This window comes from Bos indicus x Bos taurus, chromosome 24, assembly GCF_003369695.1.
Source record: "Bos indicus x Bos taurus breed Angus x Brahman F1 hybrid chromosome 24, Bos_hybrid_MaternalHap_v2.0, whole genome shotgun sequence".
In the NCBI taxonomy this organism is placed as follows: domain Eukaryota; kingdom Metazoa; phylum Chordata; class Mammalia; order Artiodactyla; family Bovidae; genus Bos; species Bos indicus x Bos taurus.
The window spans coordinates 3769238-3792661 of NC_040099.1; the positions used below are offsets into that span (position 1 = coordinate 3769238).

Sequence of the window (23424 nt, forward strand, 5' to 3'; positions counted from 1 at the left end):
GGGATTGGGGGCAGGAGGAGAAGGGGATGACAGAGTCAGGATGGCATCACTGACTCGATGGACGTGAGTCCGAGTGAACTCTGGGAGTTGGTGATGGACAGGAGGCCTGGCGTGCTGCGATTCATGGGGTCACAAAGAGTCATACACGACTGAGCGACTGAACTGAACTGAACTGAACCACGATAGACTATGTTACTGTCACCAGAATCTGCCTGGGTCATGGGCCAAACGTGGAGCACACAGCACCAGGGTGCAGAGATGGCCAGCGGAACCCAGCACATTCAGCATGGGTGGAGAGGGGAGTCGACGCTGGCCGACGAGGAACAAGTACTCTGTGCATTTTATGGCTGCCCGTCAGTTGGCTGCTGGAAAGAAAATGTCATCCTTCTCTTTTAGTGCTATCCGTTTATTTCAAAGAAAAAAGAAACAGAACAAAAACAACCTTTGGGTTTGGGGGACGGGAGGGTTTTACAATTTTGGAAGAGAAGCAATTGAATTAAGAAGCGGGTCACCTGGCTATGAATTCGCACCCCCAGTGGAAGGGACCCCATAGCAAGGCACACACAGGCCTTGGGGGGCCAGGGCATGGCTCTCTATCACTGATGTTTGATGTCAGCTCTTTCACACGGACATAAATCACTGATAAATCCTGTGAAAATGATATCAACATTAAGAAACATTTGTTATAAAAGCAAAATATTGATACAAACAGTATTTTTCAGAATGCACATTTCATATAGACTTTATTGTATGAAACTAAGTCAAAATTAGAAGCATTGGGTTTTCTTAACTAAGGTTTATTTTAATAAACGTCAAGGCTTTTCTTAACCATAGGCTTAAGGAGGAATCTTTTAAGCTGAAGCAACTCGGGCAAGGAGCACACCTACAACGTATGAAGAGGAAGGCGGTACACAAAACGAACAGGCTGCCTTTGGTCTGGGGACGCTGTGACCCTAACATTTCCAGGAAAGTGAACAGGAGCAGGCTGCTTCGACGTGGTACTGAACGTAGCTGCAATTTTTAACCAAACATGTAATGAACTGTTACAGTGGGGACATGCTGGACTGCACGGGAGCGGTGTCTGAAGCCACTCTTCCATGGCTAGGGCACGGTCCTTTCACAACTGAAATGGGAAAACATTTGTGGGAACAAAAAAGAAAACAACTTAACTGCTCGGCACAATGGGTAGAACACGGGTTAGAGCAACAGAAGAACCAAACGGTAACCAGACTTGCCTCGGTCGGCCCCGCCCCGCTGCAGGCCGCGCTCCTGCGTGCGTGCCCCCGGCGCCGCGTGCACGCGGCCGGCGCAGGGCCATCCCCGGCCCCTCGGACGCGCGCTTTGCTGGCGGGTGCAGGGCACATGGCCTCCTATGCTGGTCTCTCAGCCCCCGGCCTCAGGCTTCGTGGACTTCGCTGCTGTCTCTTTGGCTCTGGATGACCGCGGCGGCCGGGGAGCCCTCCTGGGTGTAGATGACCATGCTCGTCAGCTGTTCGGCTCCACTGGGGACCACGGCCCCAGCCTGGAGGAGCTCCTGGGAGCCGGCCGCCTCAATGACGGTGTGCGAGTACACTGCTGGCTCGTCCTGCACGCCGGGCGGCAGCTCCGTCACGATGTAGTGTGTGGCCCCCTCGGGAAAGCCGCCGCCAGACTCCTGGACCATGGCCTGTACCAGCTCTTCGGTGACGATGATCTGCGAGATCTCGCCGTCCGCTTCGGCCAGGTCCACGTGCGGCCCGCGTGCCTCGGCCTCCTGCATGATGATCTGGGAGCCCTCGCGGGCCAGCATGTGCACTGTGCCCTCTTCGTTGACGATGACCTGAGTGACGCCATCCTTCATCAGCTGGCCAGCCGCGGCCGAGTCGCACACAGCGAACTGCAGCATGCCCTGCACCACCTTCTTGAAGGCCACCTGTGCACGCTCCTGCGACGCAATCACAGCGGCCGGCCGCACCAGCTGGGTCAGCACCTCCACCGGCTCTGTGGCGGCCGCGCCGTCTGGCCCGTCGTGGAACACGTGGATCTCCGGGGCTGCGGGAGTGGCTGCCTCCTGCCCCGGAAGTTGCACCAGCACGTCCCTGGGCCCAGCCCTGCCCTTCTCCTCGGCCGCCGCCGGGCCCTCCGCCCCTCCCAGCTCGGTGACCGCGCACAGCAGGGCGTCCAAGGCGGAGGCTGCGTCGGGCGGGGGGACGCCGGCCTCGGCCAGGCCTAGAATCTCCTGCTTGGTCACCTGCTGAATGACGGCCCCGCTGGGGCTGAGGGGCTCGTCCATGCCATGCCCTTCCATGGAGCCGCCCACGACCACCACCTGCGTGGCTCCGTCGGCCAGCGGCTCCGGCAGGCCCGGGCTGGGAGCCCCGCTGCCCCCTTGCGCCCCGCTCTGCCCCGCGGCGATGACCTGGCCGTCCTCGGTGATGTGCACCACGCGGGCCACCTGGCCGGCCAGGGCCAGTGTCTGCAGCGTGGCCGCAGCCGTCTCCTCCACAGAGGCGTCCAGGGCGAACTCGCCCTCATAGCCCTGGATGATGATGACCTGTTGGACCGGCTCTGGTGGAGCCGCCGGCCTCCTGCTGCTCCGCAGCGGCCTGTCCTTGACCGGAGACTCCTCCGCCAGCGCGGCCGCCGTGAACGGGCTGTCTGTCTCCACGAAGGTGGCTCCCTGGCCCTTCAGGCGGCATTCGTAGGACTTGGACACAATGCCTAGGGGAGACAGGGACCAGTTAGAGCCTAGAAAAGTGACTTTTAGGATTAGAAGTAAGATAGTTCTTCTGGAGAAGCTGGAAAACCTCAACAGAAGCATCCCCATGACCCATGACTCAGATCCCCCAGCTGCCTGCGTGGGGGAGCTGGGGGTGCTCAGGGCCTCGATGGGTGCTCCCAGCAACACAGAGCAGGGCTGTGCTGTGAGGGGGAGATGCCTACACCCCTGGCTGACTGTCCAGATACAATCTCAACAGCCATGGTCCCCTTCCAGTTCCTGCGAAAAGAATATGAGGCATCTCCTCAGTCATGGTCATTTCTAATAAGATGTTCAGTAGCTGGTATTAAGAGCGTTTTCCTTTTAACTCAAAGGAAAATCTTTTTTCCATGTCCCAATATTAGCTTACAGTGTATCTGTTTATTCGACAAGAAGAATGAAAGCTTTGCATACTGAATTTATAAACTTGCCCTTGATAAACACCAGCTGTGAGAGTTTAAGGCCCCGAGCGTGTGGGCCCCTGCTGCATGTCAGGTGCTGAGCCTGGGAGTAGGGTGGCCAGCCTGCTGGGAGCGGTCCACGGCGGCCGGGCACCCAGCACAGACTCAGGGTCTCCGTTGTCCGTCGCTTGGGGGCGGCACACAGGCCGCCTGCGAGCACGGGTCCCACCGTGTCGCTGTGATGTCTGGCCAAGCGCCTGGCACGCAGCCGCCCTTCAAACCATGGAGAGGACCACCACGCTCAGGCTCTGGGGAAGGACACTCAGCAAGAGTTGCAGAGAGACAGCTGCCCAGCCTGCCTGAAGGGACAGGAACACCCAAGCTCTCCCCCGGGTCTGAGTGGGAAGAGCCTGGAGACAAAGCACCCAGGGCAGCAGAGGTGGGGTCTGGGGGTGGTGGCTGGGCCGGCTCTCGGGGATCACAGGCTAGGCTGGGACCAGGCTGTCGGGGCCCCCTCTGCAGGAGGCACTAAGGCACGTGGGCCACAGTCTGTGCAGAGAAGACACCTGTTGAGTGTTTTTAATCAGGAAAGTTAAGCGAGTGCATCTGTTTGAGAACTGTGATGGGGGCCCAGCGTTTATTGCCGTAAATACTGGCCCTGCCTTCCCCATGGTGAGCACCCTGCGATCGTTTCACGAGGAGATCAGCCCGAGGGACCAGGGTGCGTGCCAGAAGCAGGGGTCTGGAAGTGCAGGGCGTGCGGGGCCGGGGAGAGGGCACCTGCGGGCTCCGGGTCTTGGCGCACCTGGCGGTCCCTGTGGACGGCGCCTGTCCCTGCAGTGTGGACACCCACCGCCCGCCCAGGGAAGGCAGGGCAGCCCTGAGCTGCCTTTGGGCTGAGAGCATCAGGCCCACCTTTCAGGCCTCCCTGCCGTTACAGAAAGGGGGCTCTGGCCGCAGAAGCGAGGAGGATGTCGTCAGGCGCGTGGACACCGTTCCCCCCAGGCCACCTGCGACACAGGCGAGGCTTGTTTAATAACTCGACAGGGAAAGCTGAGCGAAACCTATAGTCATTTTCATAAAAAAGAGACTATTTAAACAGAGCTCCTGTTTTCTCCTTCAAGTCCCTAATTCTCTATTAGTTTCTTATTATCGCCTCCTTCCCTCCTAAGTGAGCGTGTGCTGAGTTGCTTCAGTCTTTGTGACTCCACAGCCCCCCAGGCGCCTCTGTCCATGGGATTCTCCAGGCAAGCACACAGAGTGAGTTGCCATTTCTTCCTCCAGGGGATCTTCCCGACCCAGGGATCGAACCCAAGACTCTCATGTCTCCTGAACTGGCAGGTGGGTTCTTTACCACTAGCTCCTCCTGGGAAGCGCTAAGTGAGAGAATGAGCTCTGAATGATTTCTTATCTCAATGGCAACCACATTTAAAATATTTCACTTCACTCTCCCTAATGTAGGTCCTTTTTTAAAGAAGCACACTTTATTCTTACCGAGGGAGAAAAAAGGATTAAGAATTGTTGATTATTGTTGCTAACATCCCTTAAAAATAGGACAACTATTTTGCTTACCGCATTGGTGCCATTCTGTGAGAAAGCGTTTACTTTCAATACAGAATCCACTTTAAGCAAAGACCCAGGGGCAAGGCCTGCCTTTCAGCAGGAACAGCAAGTCAGGCCAGATCCACAGAAGACGTTTAATTATATTCTCCACGAGGACACCTGGGCTCACTGCCCAAGACTGGGAACCACGTATGAACTTTTAAAAATGCAAACTCCCGGCATTCAGTGTGCTGCTGGGAAGGGTCACTGGTTAGGATTTTCAGGAAGTCAGGCCACTGCATCCCTCTAACTCCTGAAGCCAGAGGGAGCCTCCCCATGGCTGGGGTCAGGATCAGAGGGGGCTCCTGTGCCCTGTGCTTTAACCTCATCACATGGGCATGTTCTGAATGTCAATCCTCCTAAACTCACTCCTCAAAGAGGGCAGAGCTGGCCTCAGTGCAGGAGCAGAAGGCCTGCCCGGTGGGTGGGGCGCTCCACAGGTCCTGTGTCCACCCCTCCATGCAGGCCTCAGTCTCAGCTGGTGGGGGTCGCCATCTATGCCCAGTTTTCTCCCAGCTAGGACCCCCCCCCCCGATTATTTAACTTATATGCAAAGTACATCATGTGCAATGCCAGGCTGGATGAAGCACAAGCTGGAATCAAGATTGCTGGGAGAAATCAATAACCTCAGATATGCAGAAGATACCACCCTTATGGCAGAAAGTGAAGAGGAACTAAAGAGTCTCTTGATGAAAGTGAAAGAGGAGAGTGAAAAAGCTGGCTTAAAACTCAACATTCAAAAAACGAAGATCATGGCATCCAGTCCCATCACTTTATGGCAAATAGATGGGGAAACAATGGAAACAGTGACAGACTTTATTTTCTTGGGTTCCAAAATCATTGCAGATGATGACTGCAGCCATGAAAATAAAAGACGCTTGCTCCTTGGAAGAAAAGCTATGACCAACCTAGACAGCATATTAAAAAGCGAAGTCATTACTTTGCCAGCAAAGATCCATCTAGTCAAAGCTATGGTTTTTCCAGTAGTCCAGTATGGATGTGAGAGTTGGACCATAAAGAAAGCTGAACACCACTGAACACCAAAGAATTGATGCTTTTGAACTGTGGTGTTGGAGAAGACTCTTAAGAGTAACTTGGACTGCACGGAGATCAAACCAGTCAATCATAAAGGAAATCAGTCCTAACTATTCATCGGAAGGACTGATGCTGAAGCTCCAATATTTTGGCCACCTGATGTGAAGAACTGACTCATTGGAAAAGACCCTGATGCTGGGAAAGATTGAGGGCAGGAGGAGAAGGAGACGACAGAGGATGAGATGGTTGGATGGCATCACCGACTCACTGGACATGGGTTTGAGCAAGCTCCAGGAGCTGGTGATGGACAGGGAGACCTGGAGTACTGCAGTCACATTACTGAGTGACTGAACTGAACTGAGGTCTCCCTGATCTTTTGTCTCTGGTCCTTGCCAAGCTCTTCCTGTGCTACCCTTTGACCCCTCTCCTTCCCTGTACTTTTCTACTTCGAATGGAACATTTCACATGTCTTCATCACACTCAGAACCTGATCTAGTTGGCTTCTGCCCATTCTTTAATTCCAAGGTCATTTTGTTTATAATTTGGAGGAGAAAAAAAGAAATATGGATACAAAACATAAAGAAATCAGCCTTCCAATCACCCTCCCCCATCCCTAACTGATTGAGAAGAGGACCTACTGCCCTGATGGGACTTCCCTGGTGGCTCAATGGTAAAGAATCTGCCTGCAGTGCAGGAGACCTGGGTTCAATCCTGGGTTGAGAAGATGCCTTGGAGAAGGGAATACCAACCCACTCCAGTATTCTTGCCTGGGAAATCCCATGGACAGAGAAGCCTGGCGGGCTACAGTCTGTGGGGTCACAAAGAGTTGGACACGACTCAGTGACTGAATTGTGCCCTGACATTAACAAAGGAGGAGCTGCTGTAGCTGGAAGACACGAGCACCCCATCCTCGATGCTCCCTGAGGGAGATGCTACATGCTTGAGTCCAGGCAACTCTTTCTTTAGTCTGCAGCAGGATTGAAGTTACAGAATTATCCTCTGAATCCTGGGGAGCACAGATAATGATGCTACTCAGAACTGCTTACTGAATTTATCTGAATCCGGAGGTGGGTTAAGCCACTCCCAGACCATTAAAGTAAACTACGCGGGTAAATACTGCTGTCACCACGGGTGTGACGATGCTCATCAACACCAGCACCTTCACCTCGGCTCCGCGCAAGCCGGCGACTCCATCACAGTTCATAAATGCGGCCGCAGGTCCAGCTTTGATTCAGCAATTTAATAACTTCGAGTGCTGTCAGTACTGCTTTGAAAAATAGCACCTATAAAATGTAACAGCCTCAATCAGATTGGAAAAGATTCACCCACTGAAGATTCTTCCATTTCGTCCATAATGAATTAATGTTGAGCTGTGTAGAAGTTCAAGTGTCATTTAAACTAATGTGAATCTCTACTGTAACTTTACATTCTAACCCAGCTATGAACAAGAATTTACTGGGCACATCAACTTCAATTTTTGAGATCTTTCGAGTAAATATGAACTGTAAAGTTCACCAATGCAAACGGCCCAATGGACACAGTATCTGGAGCACAGCAAGTTTGTGCCAATTTTATCCACAACTGCTTAGTCACTGTTACTGCTTCAAAACTGCACACACATCTTTAACAAAGCATGGATACTCCACATAATATTTGTATGTCACTTGGCATTTATCAAAGACAGCGTCCAGTTTCAGTATGCTGATAGTAGCTAAGCAGTAGGGTCTAAACCAGCCCTTTCTGGATCTGCTTCCAACAGGACAGACAGTAAGAAGATTTGTGTAGAAGGTGCAAACGCAGGTGAGATGGGCCTGTTTATGAGATTCCCAACTCACTGCCCGTTTCCTTTCATGAGGACAGAAGAATTTTACTGCCTTATCATAGCCAAATGCATTGAAAGTTTGCAACTCAGCTGAAATAAAAAGAATCTTTTTTGGGGCGGGGAGTGTGGTGGGGGGCGCTGAGGTGTTGTTTTCAGGGAACTTCTCTTTAATGAGCTCCCTTCTGCAGAAGATCACTGTCGCGCGCACTCCCTCCTGCCTTGTCCCCTTGGAAGGGAGCGTCTCCAGCGCTGAGACCAGGAGCCCTGCCAGGCAGGAGCGGGGTAGGGGGGTGAAGCTGGAGACCCACCCCCGCCCCCTGCAACCATGCCTGCGGCTCTGCTCTGCGTCGCAGAAGCCACAACTAGGGTTTAGCTCCTGGCTGCTCCCTTTCTGTGGCGTGTTAGCCTTTCGTTGCTGTCGTCATTTTTCCTCACAGAATAAATACCTTATGCTTTTGTTAAGCTTACATTTAATTAAAATGTACAGAATTTGTGCAGTAAACTCGAATGAAACAAATAAAACAAGGCCCCCTCTCTTGAAGGCATACGTTGTGAATGAAAAATGTCATTACAGACTAAAAAATTTTGCCGTAAACAGGGCCTACAGAGAGAAGTTTCCCCTGTAATGACATCCATAAAATACTCAAATGGCACTTTTAGTACCATCCTGAATATGGCATTTTCTGTGCTCTACACACAATCTAAATGGTTTGATCATAGAGCATAATACTCCATTGGGTTTATAGAACAATCAATGTTCCATAAAATGATGTATTTATCCAATAGTAGGCTCAGCAGTTACTGGCGTATGACATCGCAGGACAGAGGCTGGGCTCCTCACGGCTCACGCGCGGGCTGTAAAACTTGTCTCACCCACTCCAACAACTTCATCTCATCTGCGTCAAGTAATTTGTTGAAGACTCAGCTTGGCTTAAAAAAAAACTTGTAATAAAAATTCATGGAATTTTCAGGAGAACGAAAGCCGATGACAATAGAAAGGTCACATTGTGTCTCCACTAAAGGGGTCAGAGGTCACCAGCAGTTCTAAAACCGAAAGTAGATTTCATGCATCGTGTAGCAGATAAAGATGGCATTAAAAAGACTTGTGCGGCTGAAATGTCGGCTGCGTCAGGGAAGCCTGTGCTAATATCCAACGTGAGCCACTGTGCCGCCACCAGCCAGCATTTATTTTAAATTTCTCAGCTGCTCCTGCAGTGGTATTCCACAGTGCTAGGTTATGTCTCAGACACTGTGTGTGTTACATTTTATATTTTGGGAGGGCACTAAGCTTTGAAATGCTAGGCTGCCTCACTGTCACAATCAAAGCACCTCGAATACGATGCAATTAAAAAAGCAATGCCTTTCATATGAAAATCTGAGGCACATATGACACTGTGAATCTTAAGCCCCTTACGGTTTTCCTCAACTTCAGTTTTAAGATGTGATTTTAACAAGAATGTTAAGAAATCATAGTTAATGTCTATTAAAATGAAACAATATTAACAGATTATGCTAATAAATTAGAGCCATATTTTAATGTCACAAAAGCTTGTAAGTTTCTCAAGTGAAAGCTGGAAAAATGACAAATTAAAATTCAATGAAATATAACCTTTTAGAAATTTCAAACCAGGGAATAAATTATTCGTATAATGGCAGTCACCAATAGTATAGCCAATCACATCGATATCAGTAACTGCTCTGTAATGGAGTCATTTTCTGGACAATAATAGTTACTGGTATGCTGGTGTTCCTGCACGAAGGCCCCAGCAGCGCCCCCTGCAGCCCGGCTTGAAGAAGTCTAAGAGGCACAGTCAGGGAGCTGCGCCCAGTCCCCTCCACGCAGAAAGCTCCGCAGGCTCGACTCCCTACAGGAAACCCCGACCCGGTCCTGCAGGCAGCCGATCACAAACAGCGTGGCCCATGATCGCAGCAGGCTGTGTACCAAAATGACAATATGGCAATTTCACCATCTTTCTCTGTTTTCTTTTGGCGAGAACAAAGGATGGTCGGTACCTTACATCTCATTATTTTCAAGGGTTAGAAACGCATTTTGGTCAACGTTAATAAAATTCACACACAGGTTAGAAATACTGAGGTTGTTGGAGACACAAAATTGAAATTATCTTCGGATGCTGGCATGCTTGTTAGTGTGACCACCATACCGGTGGGATGTATTTCAGAGCTCAGGCATGTGCTGGTCATTCTGAAACCAGCGTGCCCTGGCCTAAGGATGTGTTTAAATACACGACAACACGATAAATAAGAGGCACCCTGCTAAGTACCTGCTTTATGCCACAAATAAAGGCTGTGTCACAGAGTTACAGTAAAGGTCACTGCTCTGTCCTCAAGTTCATGAAGGCCATCGTTTGATAAGAAGAGATGAGGAAAGTTATTATTCTGTAAAAAATTAACTGTAGTCCACATCTTTTCTGAGAGACTCTTTGACCTAAGTTCAAACACAATTTTATAAGCTACCTGTTTAACTGCAGGGAATATGTACAATAAGGCAGGGCCCAGATTTAAGAAACAAAAGCCTTAGTCCTCTTCCCCTCAGTTATCACTTAGGACTAGTAATGGTAAAGATAATCATATAAGACCCATGAAAGAAATTCTAAGATGCTCAGGAAAAACCATGAATAAGTTTTATCTCCAACTGGAAATACAGGAACAGACAAGTTTCTACCTTTGCGTCTCCATGGGCATTGAAGAGTGACAAAGGATAAAAGACAATATTTTACCTTTAAAATCACAAACCCTAAGAGATGCTGTATTGCGTCAGAACCTTAGGTGCAGATGATCACTGGCTGCATGGAGATCTAACGGGAGTTACGCAGGCAAACCTCCCTCAGGCCGCTTCAGAGCCGGGCGTGGCGGCGGGCATGGTGACTGTTTCCCTGCTGCCAGGGCCGCGAGGCTGTGGATCCCTCAGGATGGGACCCCAGAACTTTGGAGATCTGGCCCATGGGGCAGAAGTGCGTCATCATGATTCACAAGGGGGATGAAATGGGACTAAAGTCAGACAGTGAAGTGCTCTGATCTCAGCCTTTACCTGCCAAGAGCACCCCTAACGCCCATCGGGTTTCCTAGTAGAAAGTGCTCAGACGTTTTGAACAAGCTGGGAGGGAGGGGGCTGCCCAGGGTCGTGCCCTTGGCATCCCACATGCGTTCTGGGGGTCAGGGCGGGCCTGGCTGCTGCGGGGAGCCCGCCTGGGACATGTGTGTGGTTCCCCGGGAGCCCTGGCGTCCAGCCCTCCACCCCGCGCCTCTGACCTCACCCGTGTGTGCTTGTGGTCTGCTGACGAAAGGTAAGCCGCATGCCACACCCTTGCACTTGGAGCTCGGGCCTTGAACAAGCGGGTGGATTTTAGGCTGGCAGCATTTCTGAAGGCCTTCAAAGACTCCAGAGGAACAGCAGCCTTGTCTGCTTACTGCAAGGCCGTCTCCGTTTGACTTAAAGACGTCAACTCAGACTAGCGCTGCCATTCTTTCTGGAGTTACGGCCTCAGAAAATTAGGAAGCCCAACGTCCTTTTCCTGAGTATCCTCGGCCTGTCTTGTAAAACTCCCCGTAGAGATCACGCACTATTAAGAGACAAGGCCTCCTTTTCAGAAGCTGTAACTGTTACGCGCGCTTAGAAGGTAAAATCACGCAAAGAAGTCCAGTCAATGGTGTTCGTGGACCTCCTCTAATGCGGCTGAGTTCACAGGCCAATGGCAGATAAAACTGGCCTCCTGTGTGTTTCTGGCAAACCCAAGGAAAAGATCACGCTAATTGTTGTAGGCATGTTCCAACTGCCTGTGTTTCAAAGTATCTTCCTGTCTTTCCTGAGGAGATGAGAGGAAGTAGATGACTGTCTCCACTGCAGACACTTGTGTATGAAGGTAAAAAGCAAACTACTCCTCAGTCACAGCACAGAGGCACCATTAAAATCGAATTTACAGTAGGCAGAACCTGCAGCTGGGCAAAGCTCACTGTTAGTATTTTAATTATCAGCCAGGCTTTTGGAGGCCTAACATCTGCTCACAGGCGAGCAGTGGCAGCTGCTGGTGTAGACTTAAAACAATGTGAGTTTCTTCTCCATGTAGTCAATTAATCATCCATTCTGGGTACATGGCTGCTACCTTTCCTGTGTGTGAGGGCCCCGAGCATCCACTGAGTGGGTACTGGGTGGAGTCCCCCTGCTCCCGAAGACCGCAGACACCCTGAATCTGGGGACCGAGAACATGGGGACACAGTGCCCGGCTGTGGGCGGTTGGCACCAGGTAAGGTTCACAGTGAGGGCCTGACCACCCAGCTCAGGCACAGGCAGAGCAGGCTCCGACCGGAGGCTGTAAACATACGAGTGAGCAGGGGCCGTAGATCCGCCCTTTCCAGGGTCCACCAGGCTGATTTCGGGGAGCAACGGGTGCTGTCCTGCTCTGAGGCTGGCCCAGCACATGGCCTTCTCTGCAGTGAGCACAGGACAGAGGTGGGGTCAGGGTGGGGAGACTGCTGGTTACCGTGGAAGAGGACAACGTATTTCCTCCTGAACCAGTGAATTCTACTTTCTTTATTTTGAATGTCTTCCTAAATACCCAAGTAAAACTCCTCTGTTAAAATTGCAGGGTATCCCACATGCCCGGGATAATCAAGGCTAAATACTCATTTGAAAGTATCAAACAAAGTCCAAACGTGGAGGCCTGAACCCTTGCTTTTAAATGAACGGAATGAATGAAAATAAACTTACAAATTACAACACTGAAACAGCAGCAGCTGAAGCCTCAGTAGCTCTGAGCGCCAGTAGCGTATGAGACTTGATCACTGAAATGTAAGTCAAGGAGGAAGTGCTGTGTCGGGGATTCTGCAAATCCACCTCAAGTGGACCTCCAGAATGATCTGGAATTTGGATACAGATTCTTATGTAGCACATAAAAATATGTCTAGTACTTTAAAAGCCAATTAAAAAGGGGACCTATTATACCCATATACATGCAATATCATATCCCAAAGGGAAAGAAAACATATCAATTTAATTCTTCAAGAATAATGACTGTGCACAAGCAAAATATGTTATTTGCAAATAAGTGCTTGCAAATAGCAGGCTCTCTTATCTTGTCATTTCAAAACAAAGCAAACATTTTAAACGTAATTATAAAAATGTATGAAAATACCCCCGTTGACTTTTTTAACGGCAGAAAATGTCAAGGATTCCCACATCAGCTCATGAGTGCAGCTCTCAATTTAGAAGTCAAGCTGAGAACTGGATTCCCATGGGAGAACCAGGAAGTAGCTAGTTGATTCTTTCCGGCGCTGTGCTTTGGGCCAACAGAAGGGCTGGGTTTGGTTGGAAACTGCATGCGTGGCTGCCACCAGCATGGAGGCGGGGTCCATGATCACGAGGGGAGGCCTCCCCCAGGCAGGTGTGTTAGGCTGAAAGGAGATCGCAGTTAAGGAGAGAGACCAAGGGGACCCTGATAAGTGCAGAAAAGTCAGAGTCAGAGGACATGACTAGGTGGTCAAGACCGTGAGTCTCAGAAAGCAAGTAAGAAGAAGGTGATCAACCACGTTAAGTGTCAGGAACACCGTTGAGACTAGAAGCAGCTCAATAGGTAACGGATCACCAGGAACACCGTGAAATTTACCCCTCAAACTGAGAGTCACAGGGGTGGTAACTGGACTGAGCACAGGACAGGGTGCAGACCTCACCCCGCTGCAGATAAACCTGGACACGTGTCGTTCTAGTTCCACAACTACCACGAGGACACGACCTCGGAGCACACGAGCACTGAGTCATGAACCCTCACATGTGGCATTAATCGGAACACAACACGGTTAGCGGCTTCGCGAACAGGAAGGAGGAAAGGGACACATTCAAAACTTGGAATGATGCTCACAGGAATATGGAAATTCATATGTTTTCCTTCACCCCTATTTATTATTAAACGCCGTCAAGTATTTTCCTGAACAGAAATGTCCCACTCTTTCTCGGAGTTGCAAGACAATCAGAATGACAGTACTGAATTAATTCCTCATTTGCTGGCTGAAAGGAACTCGGAGCTGCACTGCCAAAGGGCAGAACCGGGAGAAGGACACCACGCGTCTCGGCGTTTGTGCACGTCCGTTTGATTACTGCGCTGTGTTATCCTACTGGCCTAGCAGCTGCTGTCTCCCTTCATCTGCAGAGCGCCAAGGCACCCGTTAGTCACTAAGCCCTGAGAAGTATTACTGAGTATCTGGAATTCTTAACAGAAATTCCAGGAAGTCAGGTGGATAAATCAGACATAAAATGAAGGGAAAAAAACACCTCCTAGGAAAGGTTCCATTAAAGGCACCTTAAGAAGCTGTGCTAACTGGTGCCAGCCCAGGGGCCAAGGTACCCCCACCCCTCAGGAGCCGCTCTGCAGCCTCCTGCGCTGGGCCCCGGTGCTGGACAGTCCAGCCTCACCTGCCTTTCTTCCAGGTGCTTTGAGTAACTTCTGTTGTCTGGGCCTCCTTCTTACTGCTGCTGCTAAGTCATTTCAGTTGTGTCTGACTCTGTGCGACCCCAGAGACAGCAGCCCGCCAGGCTCCCCCGTCCCTGGGATTCTCCAGGCAAGAACATTGGAGTGGGTTGCCATTTCCTTCTCCAATGCATGAAAGTGAAAAGTGAAAGTGAAGTCACTCAGTCGTGTCCAACTCTTAGCGACCTCATGGACTACAGCCTACCAGGCTCCTCCGTCCGTGGGATTTTCCAGGCAAGTGACTTGCATTGTCTGGAACAAACACTGCTGGCTTCCTCTGCTCTTATATCTGACCCTGTCCTGCTCGTGAATTAATGACCATGCATCAACCATGTCCACCAGCTTTCCCTACACAACATAAGCAACCCCCCAAATTGTAACTTAGGCAGCTCACCTCACTGAGCTTAGGTTCTTTCTTAGAAACACTCTTTTATCATTCAATTCTTGGTTTTATCGTCCCACTTCTTGAATTTATTTATACATGTAGATAAATAAATAAATAAGTTCAAAACACAGGATGATAAAAAGGGGCTTCCCTGATAGCTCAGTTGGTAAAGAATCCGCCTGCAATGAAGGAGACCCCAGTTAAATTCCTAGGTTGGGAAGATCCGTTGGAATGGAAGATCCCATTCCAGTATTCTTGGGCTTCCCTTATGGCTCAACTGGTAAAGAATCCACCTGCAGTGTGGGAGACCTGGGTTGGGAAGATCCCCAGGAAAAGGGAATGGCTACCCACTCCAGTATTCTGGCCTGGAGAATTCCATGGACTGTACAGTCCATGGGGTTGCAAAGAGTCGGACACGACTGAGTGACTTTCACTTTCACACATGAAGAATCAGAATCCTAAATATTCTGATATGCTCAAAATTTGCTTGAATTTTGGATATAGCCTTATTAGTAAAGAAGGCTTCACTACTTTTCAATCTACAAAGAAACGGTCATGAACACAACTTATCTGGCCCAAACTTAGCTTGGACATACTGAAGGTCAGAGGGCAAGGGGCATTTGGGAGGAAAAACAGTAAACTCTGATAAGAGACTTTTTGGCTTAAACCCTCACATGTGGAAGAATATGTGGACCTAAAGAGAGAGAACCTGTCTAATTAGGTTTAACTTCAACACCATGAAAACACTAAGGAAGAGAGGCCAACAGTGCCCGGGTTCTCTGCAGGGCCGCCCAGGGGCTGGCCAAGGCAGATCTTGAGTCCTGGCTGGTGGTGGCGGGGTGGGGAGGTCTCTGCTGTGCTGACATCAGGGTGCTGTGGACTGGCTCGACTTTCTAACCACTGGATGATGAGTGGATGCAACAGACGTATCAGAAGGATGAAATGCTCCCTGGGAACGCCCAGATATGAGGCAGAGGGGAGTGAGGCCGTGTGAGCTGAGTGGGCAGAGATCTCCGCAGGGGCTCTGCTTCCATCCGCCTTTCTGAGGCAGATGCTCTCAGCTTCCCCTTGCCAGAGAACCCTGTGATTCTAGGACAAGCTGGTGTTCCTGGGGCCATCTGAGTAGCCTGGCCTCCACCACTGTCCAGTCTACAGAAAATGGCATCACATCATTGGTCTCGCATTGCTGCCTTTAAAAAAATGATGTAGCAGAGTCAGTTCTTTCCTGTTAAGCTATGAATCATAAACATTCTCTTAAATATCTGATGCACCTCCACCTCCACAGTACAGTAGCTGATTGAGTTATTTAGATTTGGAAATTAATGGGCTGATGGTAGCGTTACAGCTCAGATGGATTTACAGTTATCATATTTGGCCCAGTGTTATTTCACATCAGAATTCTGATTGTTTGAATGGAAATTCAGAAATATTAAAAAGAAGCCATGTTAAAACTGGCTGGTTTATCACATGCAAATACTGTGCATTAAGATGGAAAACACCCATTCATGAAGATAATGAAAAATGGACATCAACGCAATACAATAACACATTGACGGATTCTGAGACTTACAGAGCAGTAGGTTTCTTCCTTCTGCTTAAAAGGAAGAAATGTTCTTCCAACCCCACCCCAATTCATATTTGATCTGCAATCCAGCAACAAAGCCCTGTGGTCTGTCAGCACAAAACCTTATAAAAATGGCTCAAGGTTTTCAACATTCGAGTTTCCGTGTTTTAAAAAGAAGAGGGTGTGGGGGTGAGAAGTGTTGCAGCCGAGAACAGACAGTGCGCAGCAGAAAGAGCAGGGTCAACGGAGGCCCCTGGCTCCGGTGCTCATACAGCAGCCACAGGAGCAGCACCGCGGAGAACAAAAGGCGGCGATGATAAAATTGGTGCTCTTGTTTTATAAGGCTGGCACAGATGGGCCTGGCAGGCTTCGTGTTTCATTTTCATGAAACTTCAGCCACATTTCCAGGGCAACATTTCCACTGTTTGCAGGCAAAGGGTCTCCGTGTAGGAGGCCAATGTCTTGCCAATGATTCTGCTCAATGCCCCAACCTAAGCCAGAAAAAGGAATTTAAATGCTCAGTTAGGTTGAGTGTTAATAATCCTATATAACAATGTAAACTCGATGATTCAGTTATTAACATGCATTTTAATTAAAATGAGTCACGTTTAATTCCCAGCTAGACATGAAGTCCTAATGTAAAACTTTCTGCTGAGATGATCATAGCTATGGGCTCTACATGCACACAGACTATTTCCCTAGTGTAGCTGAAAAAAACTGTCACCCCTCGTTCAGACACACATTGCTGATACTGCATTCTTTTACTCTACAATAATGTCCTAGGAGAAAGTCTCTGCTCTAATGGGATCTACACCAGTATATTCAGCCTGAGTGTTGAGTGTAGCAGTAACTAGGTTAAGAACCCAGAAGACTCTGATACACAAATACAATCTTTAGTCTTGGCCCAAAACATTAGATACATGGTGATCTTCAGAAGAAAGTAAGACATTTTAAACACCACCACCACATGTAACAATAAATGATAGTCCCCCCCCCCAATAGTCAAATATCATATGGTTTTAGTCATATCTGGCATATTTATATAATTTATTCACAATAAAATTAATACACAACTACTATATTTACTTGGAGAAGGAAATGGCAGTCGACTCCAGCACTTCTGCCTGGAGAATTCCACTGACAAAGGAGCCCGCAGGCTGCAGTCTATGGGCCGCAGGAGTCGGACAGGACTGAGCAACTAAGCACACGATGTGTTTATTTCACACCACCTGTCTTAAACTTACCAGTGAAAATCTCATTGTCACTAACGACTGACAAGGTTTAGAAAAGCGCCGTATGTATGAGATAGGAACAAGGCTGTTTTAAATTCAGATCCACTTCCTCGTCAAGGGTACTGAGGGTTGTTCCTAACAGTGGGAGAACACAAAAGGAGAAACAACACCAGCAAATGCCAAGCCAAGCAAACCAGTCTGAACAGAGCCCAGAGTAACAGGAGCTGTGAGCAGTACGGAATATTCCAGTGGCTTCTTGAAGTCAAGGCCAGAACTATCAAGGAGTCTAGTTCTGGAGGTCTTGTCCCCTAATATTAATAAAACAAGACAAAACAAAACGGAGCAGAACAAAGCACCGTCCCAGGAAGCTGTACGTAAACAATTCTGTGTACTTGTCCCAATGGCAAGACTTAGTTTTCCCCAAGAGGCCACTATAGATTCCTAAAAACGGATCTAATACCAGCTCCATAAATTAGGAAAACTTTCTGCAAAGGCTCTAGGGACATTAGGAAAGGCAAACTGCTCTCATCAGCTAGGATGTTTTCAATAGTATTTTGTATTTTGGCCACGGGGATCAAAATCTTATGCTATCTATATTTGCATATTTCTCAGTAACTTTTTACAGACACATATAGAAGACACCAAAGATTGAAAGCAACCAAAATAATTCAAAACTGCTCAGCACCTCTTTAATGTCCAAAATAAACCTAGCAGTTTAGCAAATTTAAAAGCTGTCATTGATTATTTAATCAGCTGGCTCCCCTGCAAATACTTCTCTGTACTGATCTCTGTCAAGTACATGTACTTAGGCAGAGGTTGGACTTACTTCAAGATGCAGGGCATTTGCCTTGGCAAGTTAATAATTTTAACCAACAGCTCAGGTAAAGCCAAAGGGGCAGTTTATCAAGTCTAAGCGTAACAGGATGTTACAGCTCCCAGAGGGAATCCCACTTTGGTCACTTTAAGAAGACCCAGTGTTTGCAAGGGAGAGCACTACACTCAGTGCCAGGAACCGAGTTTGAATGGAAGGCCACAGACTGGAACTCGTCTGCACGGAGGTGATGTAGGAGGCAGAGGTTCTCTGTCCAGAAACCACAGCACGGGAATGGGGGTGGAGGGGAGGGAGGGACTGGGCAGGCTGGCTTGGCAAATCTAGATTCAGGGGGCTGGAAAAAAGGACACAAGAACAGTCTCCAAGTATCTGGCAGGTCGCCATGTAGAAGAGGGATAATCACACGTCCCTGTGTAACTTCAGTGCGTGTGTGCATGCTGTGTCCCTCAGTCGTGTACAACTCTGTGTCCCTGTGGACTGCAGCCTGCAGGCTCCTCTGTCCATGTGGGTCTCCAGGCAAGAATACTGGAGTGGGTTGCCATGCCCTCCTCCAGGGGCTCTTCCTGATTCAGGGATCAAACCCGCATCTCCTGTGGCTCCTGCACTGCAGGTGGATTCTTTACTGCTGAGCCACCAAGGAAGCCCTTCAGTGCACTGGTGGTATGTTTTAACCCATCTTGAGAATTTTCTAAAAATTAGAGCAACTCACAGGTGGATACACACTTGAAAAGATGCTCAGCATCATTAATCGCTAGGAAAATACCAATTAAGACCACATGAGATACCACGACACACTCACCAGAATGGCTGACATTAAAAAGACTGATAACACCAAGTGCTGGTGAGGATGTGGAGCAACCTGAACTGTCACACATTGCCGGTGGGAATGCAAAACGGCACAGCCATCAGGGGAAACAGTTTAGCAGTTTCTCACCATGTGACCTCGAAACCCCATTCCTAAGGAAATGAAAACACATGTTCACACAAAGATCTGTGCCCAAATGATTAGAGTAGCTGTGTTCACGATCGCCCACAACTTGGGTTGTTTGGAAACAACCAAACGTCCGTAAATGGGAGAATGGACAAGTGTACTGTGCTATGTCCGAACAATGGAGTAACGCTCAGTAGGAAAAGAAAACGGCTGCCAAGTGCGACAACAGGACTGAATCCCAAAAAAGTTATCCTAAATGCAAACGAGGCTACCCACTGCACAATCTCATTCATGTGACCCTTGGAAGAGACAATACTACAGGCACTGCCAAGAACCACGTGGTCGGTGAAGACAGTTACCATGAAGGGACCCCAGGAGACGTTGCGGGTGCTGGAGATGGTCTGTAACCTGACTTTGGGAATGGTTACACAAGTGCACACATTGGTCAAAACTCATCCAGATGCAAACCTGAAAAGGATTAAGTCTACTTGTAAACTGAACCTCAGCTTGTTTCTTTTTTAAAGTCGAGGCTTTACATAGAAACAGTTGAGGGCCTTGTCACAAAAGGTCCTTGAACAGCAGCTGGATGGTTTCCCATCACAGGTGCTCCTGGTCATGTGCCTGCCTTCGGTGGCCAATTAGGCCATCCTGCATCTAAGGGATCCCAGGAGTCGACGGTCACACAACACCATGATTTCCTTTTCCTCGTCTCCAGTTGATTAGAGCAACTCAAAGACTTACTTTAGCCCCTGAAAAGAAATCGGCTCTGTCCCGTGTCATATTTATTTTCTAGAGAACCAAACCCTGTGGCCCATGTGATCTTTGAAAGCCTAACAATTACAAAGCTCATTAGGCTGAACGATCACTCACTTTTATGTTTTACCTCTTTGCTGATACAGAAACGGGCAAGGCTAATTCAAAGGGCAGTGAATATTCACAGATGCCAAACAGGTATAGATTAGATACCTAAAACGAGGAGATGCAGATCACCTAACGCTGGAGATGGGCTTGTACCAGGCGGGCTCGGGTTCTGTCTATGGGAGACCCCGGGAGGTCTTCCCTGCTATTTGTATTGACACGTGTGAATGGATGCTATACTCCATTCAATTAAGGGAAAGCCGTATCTTCACTGAATGTGGCTGTATATCAAAATGGGGGTGTGACTGTCTACCAGATGCCTGTAATTGTGGTCAGTTAACACTGCTTTTTATTTCCTGTTTACCCTTTAGTTACATGGATGCTGAGTACTGGCTTTCTGCTCTGTGTTGTCGTTGTTGCTCTGTCTGTCTGTCTGTCTGTGGTGTGCTCCGATGGACAGCCTGTGTGAGAGACCCACGGTGCTCCGTCTCCAGCCCTGAGTGATCTCAGGGCTACAGTGGCAGTGTGAGGGGAACGTCAGGTTACTGCCAGTTCAGATGAACTTGTGTGTGGAGAACGCATCAAAGTGAGCATGTGCGCTCTGCTGTTACTAAAGAAAGTGGGGGGGGGGGGGTATCCCACAGCCGTTCCATTGGTCTTTGGGGTCTTCTCTTTTATGACAATAATGCTGATGTCCACTTAAAAACACAATGAGGCTTTTACCTGTCAAAAATGCCGTCTTCTCCTTAATGATGTGACTTCAGGCAGACTTGAAGACTAAGGGAGCTCCAGAGTAAAATCGAAGCTTGGTTCTAACTAGCTGTGTGTGCTGAGAGAGCTTATTCAACCTTTCTAAGCTTCCGTTTCTGTCTTTAGAATGGGGAACGGGAGTGTATTTTAAGTGTGCAAAGCACCAGGTAGCACGTGCTTCGCCTGCAGTGCTTCATTCATGGCAGACACCCTTGCTCCGGAGTCCCTCCAGGACCGCTGACTTGGGAAGTCATTATCGCCTCTGAAAACCCCCACACCATGGGTCTGACCCATTCACGACAGTGCTGGGCAGCACCCACATGGAGCCACGCTGCACCACAGGCGCTCTGCGGTGGCAGCTTTCAAACCTGCTTTTCCCAAGTCAGGATGGTGAAGAGAAGGCCGTGTACTAGGAATAGTGTACAAAAAGATACTGAACTTACAGTTAATTGCTGCTGCTGCTGCTGCTGCTGCTAAGTCGCTTCAATCGTGTCCAACTCTGTGCGACCCCATAGACGGCAGCCCACTAGGCTCCTCTGTCCCTGGGATTCTCCAGGCAAGAATACTGGAGTGGGTTGCCATTTCCTTCTCCAATGCATGAAAGTGAAAATTGAAAGTGAAGTCGCTCAGTCGTGCCCGACTCTTAGCGACCCCATGGACTGTAGCCTACCAGGCTTCTCAGTCCATGGGATTTTCCAGGCAAGAGTGCTGGAGTGGGGTGCCATTGGCTTCTCTGCAGTTAACTGCAGTAGCATCAATATAGGTAGTTTTAGGGCATGTATGTTTTGGGAGAAGAGTTATGCAGCAGAACTTTGTGTTCTGATTGGCACAGAGGGTCTATTTGCAGATTATTAAATGCACGTACTCAGCCACAAGTTTGGAGAAGGAAATGGCCACCCACACGACGGATGGGGAGCCTGGCATGCTACAGTCCATGGGGTCACAGAGCTGGCCATGAGAGTGACTGAGCACAGTCACAAGTTAGTAATGAGCTCACGATACTGAATGGCTTATGCTGAGGTTGAAACTGAGCACAGGCAACTCCCGAGCCCTGAAACTAAGAGAATGTGTGGGGATGCACTGTTCACTCAGACAGCTGGCAAGGTGGGGGGAACACCAGGATGGAAGACACACGAAGATGTAAACCCAGTGGGCGAGATGTTAAGGAGGGGAGTCTTTCACCCCATTTTGAGTAAAGATAGCACTCATAATCTTTTTTTGCTTAATGTACTAAACATGGGGAGTCAATTCATAAGCATTTAGTTTAAGTAAGGTTAAAAAAAACAAAAAACTGTTCTCCACCAATCGATAGCCGACATCCAGGATCCAGCACCCACTCCCGCTCCAGCCTGACTTCAGGCTCTGAGGAACACGGTGCAGCGCCTGGGCCTCCCTCTGGTTGGTAAGGGCACCTCCCCCGCTCAAGGAGCACAGCTACTTCACCCCAGTTCATGTGAGCCTGAGGGATGAGACGCAGAATGGAACTTGGGGAGCAAAGGTCACTGCCTGAAAAGTGTGGAAAGGGGGCCACTGCTTACAGGAAGTTAAAGGCCAAACCTGCCCACTGAAACACCCATAAGAGGAGGCCAACTGGGTGGCTGTGAACACCCAGAACCAAATTTAACTGTACACAATGCATTCACTGTGGCTTGCAACAACAGATTCGGTTTATGAGAAAATGGAGATTTAACCCAAAAAATTTCCCTGGGGAAATGTAGGAAATGGAGCCTTTTCTTTATGCCTATGAGTTTGAAACTGTAGCCTGCATCAAGTCAAATTATCATCAACTGCCTGAAATCAATTGTCAAGAAAGACTCTTACCATAATGGATTTTAAAAAAGAAAGGAAAAAGGGTGAAACCGTGGCACCTCTGTTTGGAAAATGGTTAAAAAGATAATGTGCAAAACTCAAAACTTTCAAGTATTCATAAGATTAAAAAAAAAAAACCTTTAAAACAAATGATTTGACAGCTGCAAATGCAGGATAACACCTAGATGAATTATAGAAACAGTGTGGATAATTACTTTTTTCAAACGTTGGGGCTCTGTGGACCAAGGTCCTGTCTGACTTTCCCTGCAGCACAGTTAATGTGCAGTAATACAAATCCTGCTGTCACATCACCCTAAGTTCTTTATCATCCGCACATCACTAAGAATGACGAGAGGCGTCCCGTGATTCCAGCAGTCTTCCTTTGAAGGATCCACATGTTAATTACTGCACTAATTATGGTTTTTGAATAACTAACTGAAGTAAGCAGCCTATGGGAGGTGCGTGCATAAACCTAAGACTGAGAAAATACTAGTTACGGGATCATCAGTGTAAACTGACACATCGAACAGGTTTAAAAGAAGTGGAGGCCGTAGATTTTAAAAGACAAGCATCTTCAATAATTAGGGCTCGGTAAGGCAAAAAGAAATGTTATTTCTTAATGGCAAGTGCATTTAAACTGTTATCTAAAGATCTGAAGGTAAGCCTGCTTAATTCACTGCTTCTTCTTTTGTTATTAGGAAAACATAATTGTTCCAAATAATTAGCACTAGAGTACATCACAAGCTGACAACAAAATTATAGAAATCTTCATATTCAGATCCCTCTAGCTGGCTATTAGGAACAGTTTCTGATCATAACCCATTAGTTGAAGTGCTCTGCGTTCTTGATTGCCACCAAATAACCTGAGATATCTGCCTAAGTTAACAGCCTCTATTTATTCAGAATTTTCTTGACAGTAAAAATTGCTAAGGATTTTTACAGCTGCCACACAAAAGAACAGTATTCGATGTGTGCACTTGGAGGATG

The 23424-nt window shown here is 48.4% G+C and overlaps 1 protein-coding gene across 2 annotated transcripts in view; it reads right to left on the bottom strand.

Annotated features, from left to right (window-relative positions):
• Window positions 1–385: 385 nt before the first annotated feature.
• The window catches only part of ZNF407 (zinc finger protein 407), a 387621-nt gene continuing 364582 nt past the window's right edge, over window positions 386–23424 (bottom strand). For both annotated transcript variants that reach the window (XM_027526301.1, XM_027526302.1), the window contains exon 9: window positions 386–2700. In XM_027526301.1, the coding sequence (XP_027382102.1) occupies window positions 1397–2700 (1304 nt within the window). In that variant the 3' untranslated portion in view covers window positions 386–1396. The remainder of the gene's footprint in view (window positions 2701–23424) is intronic.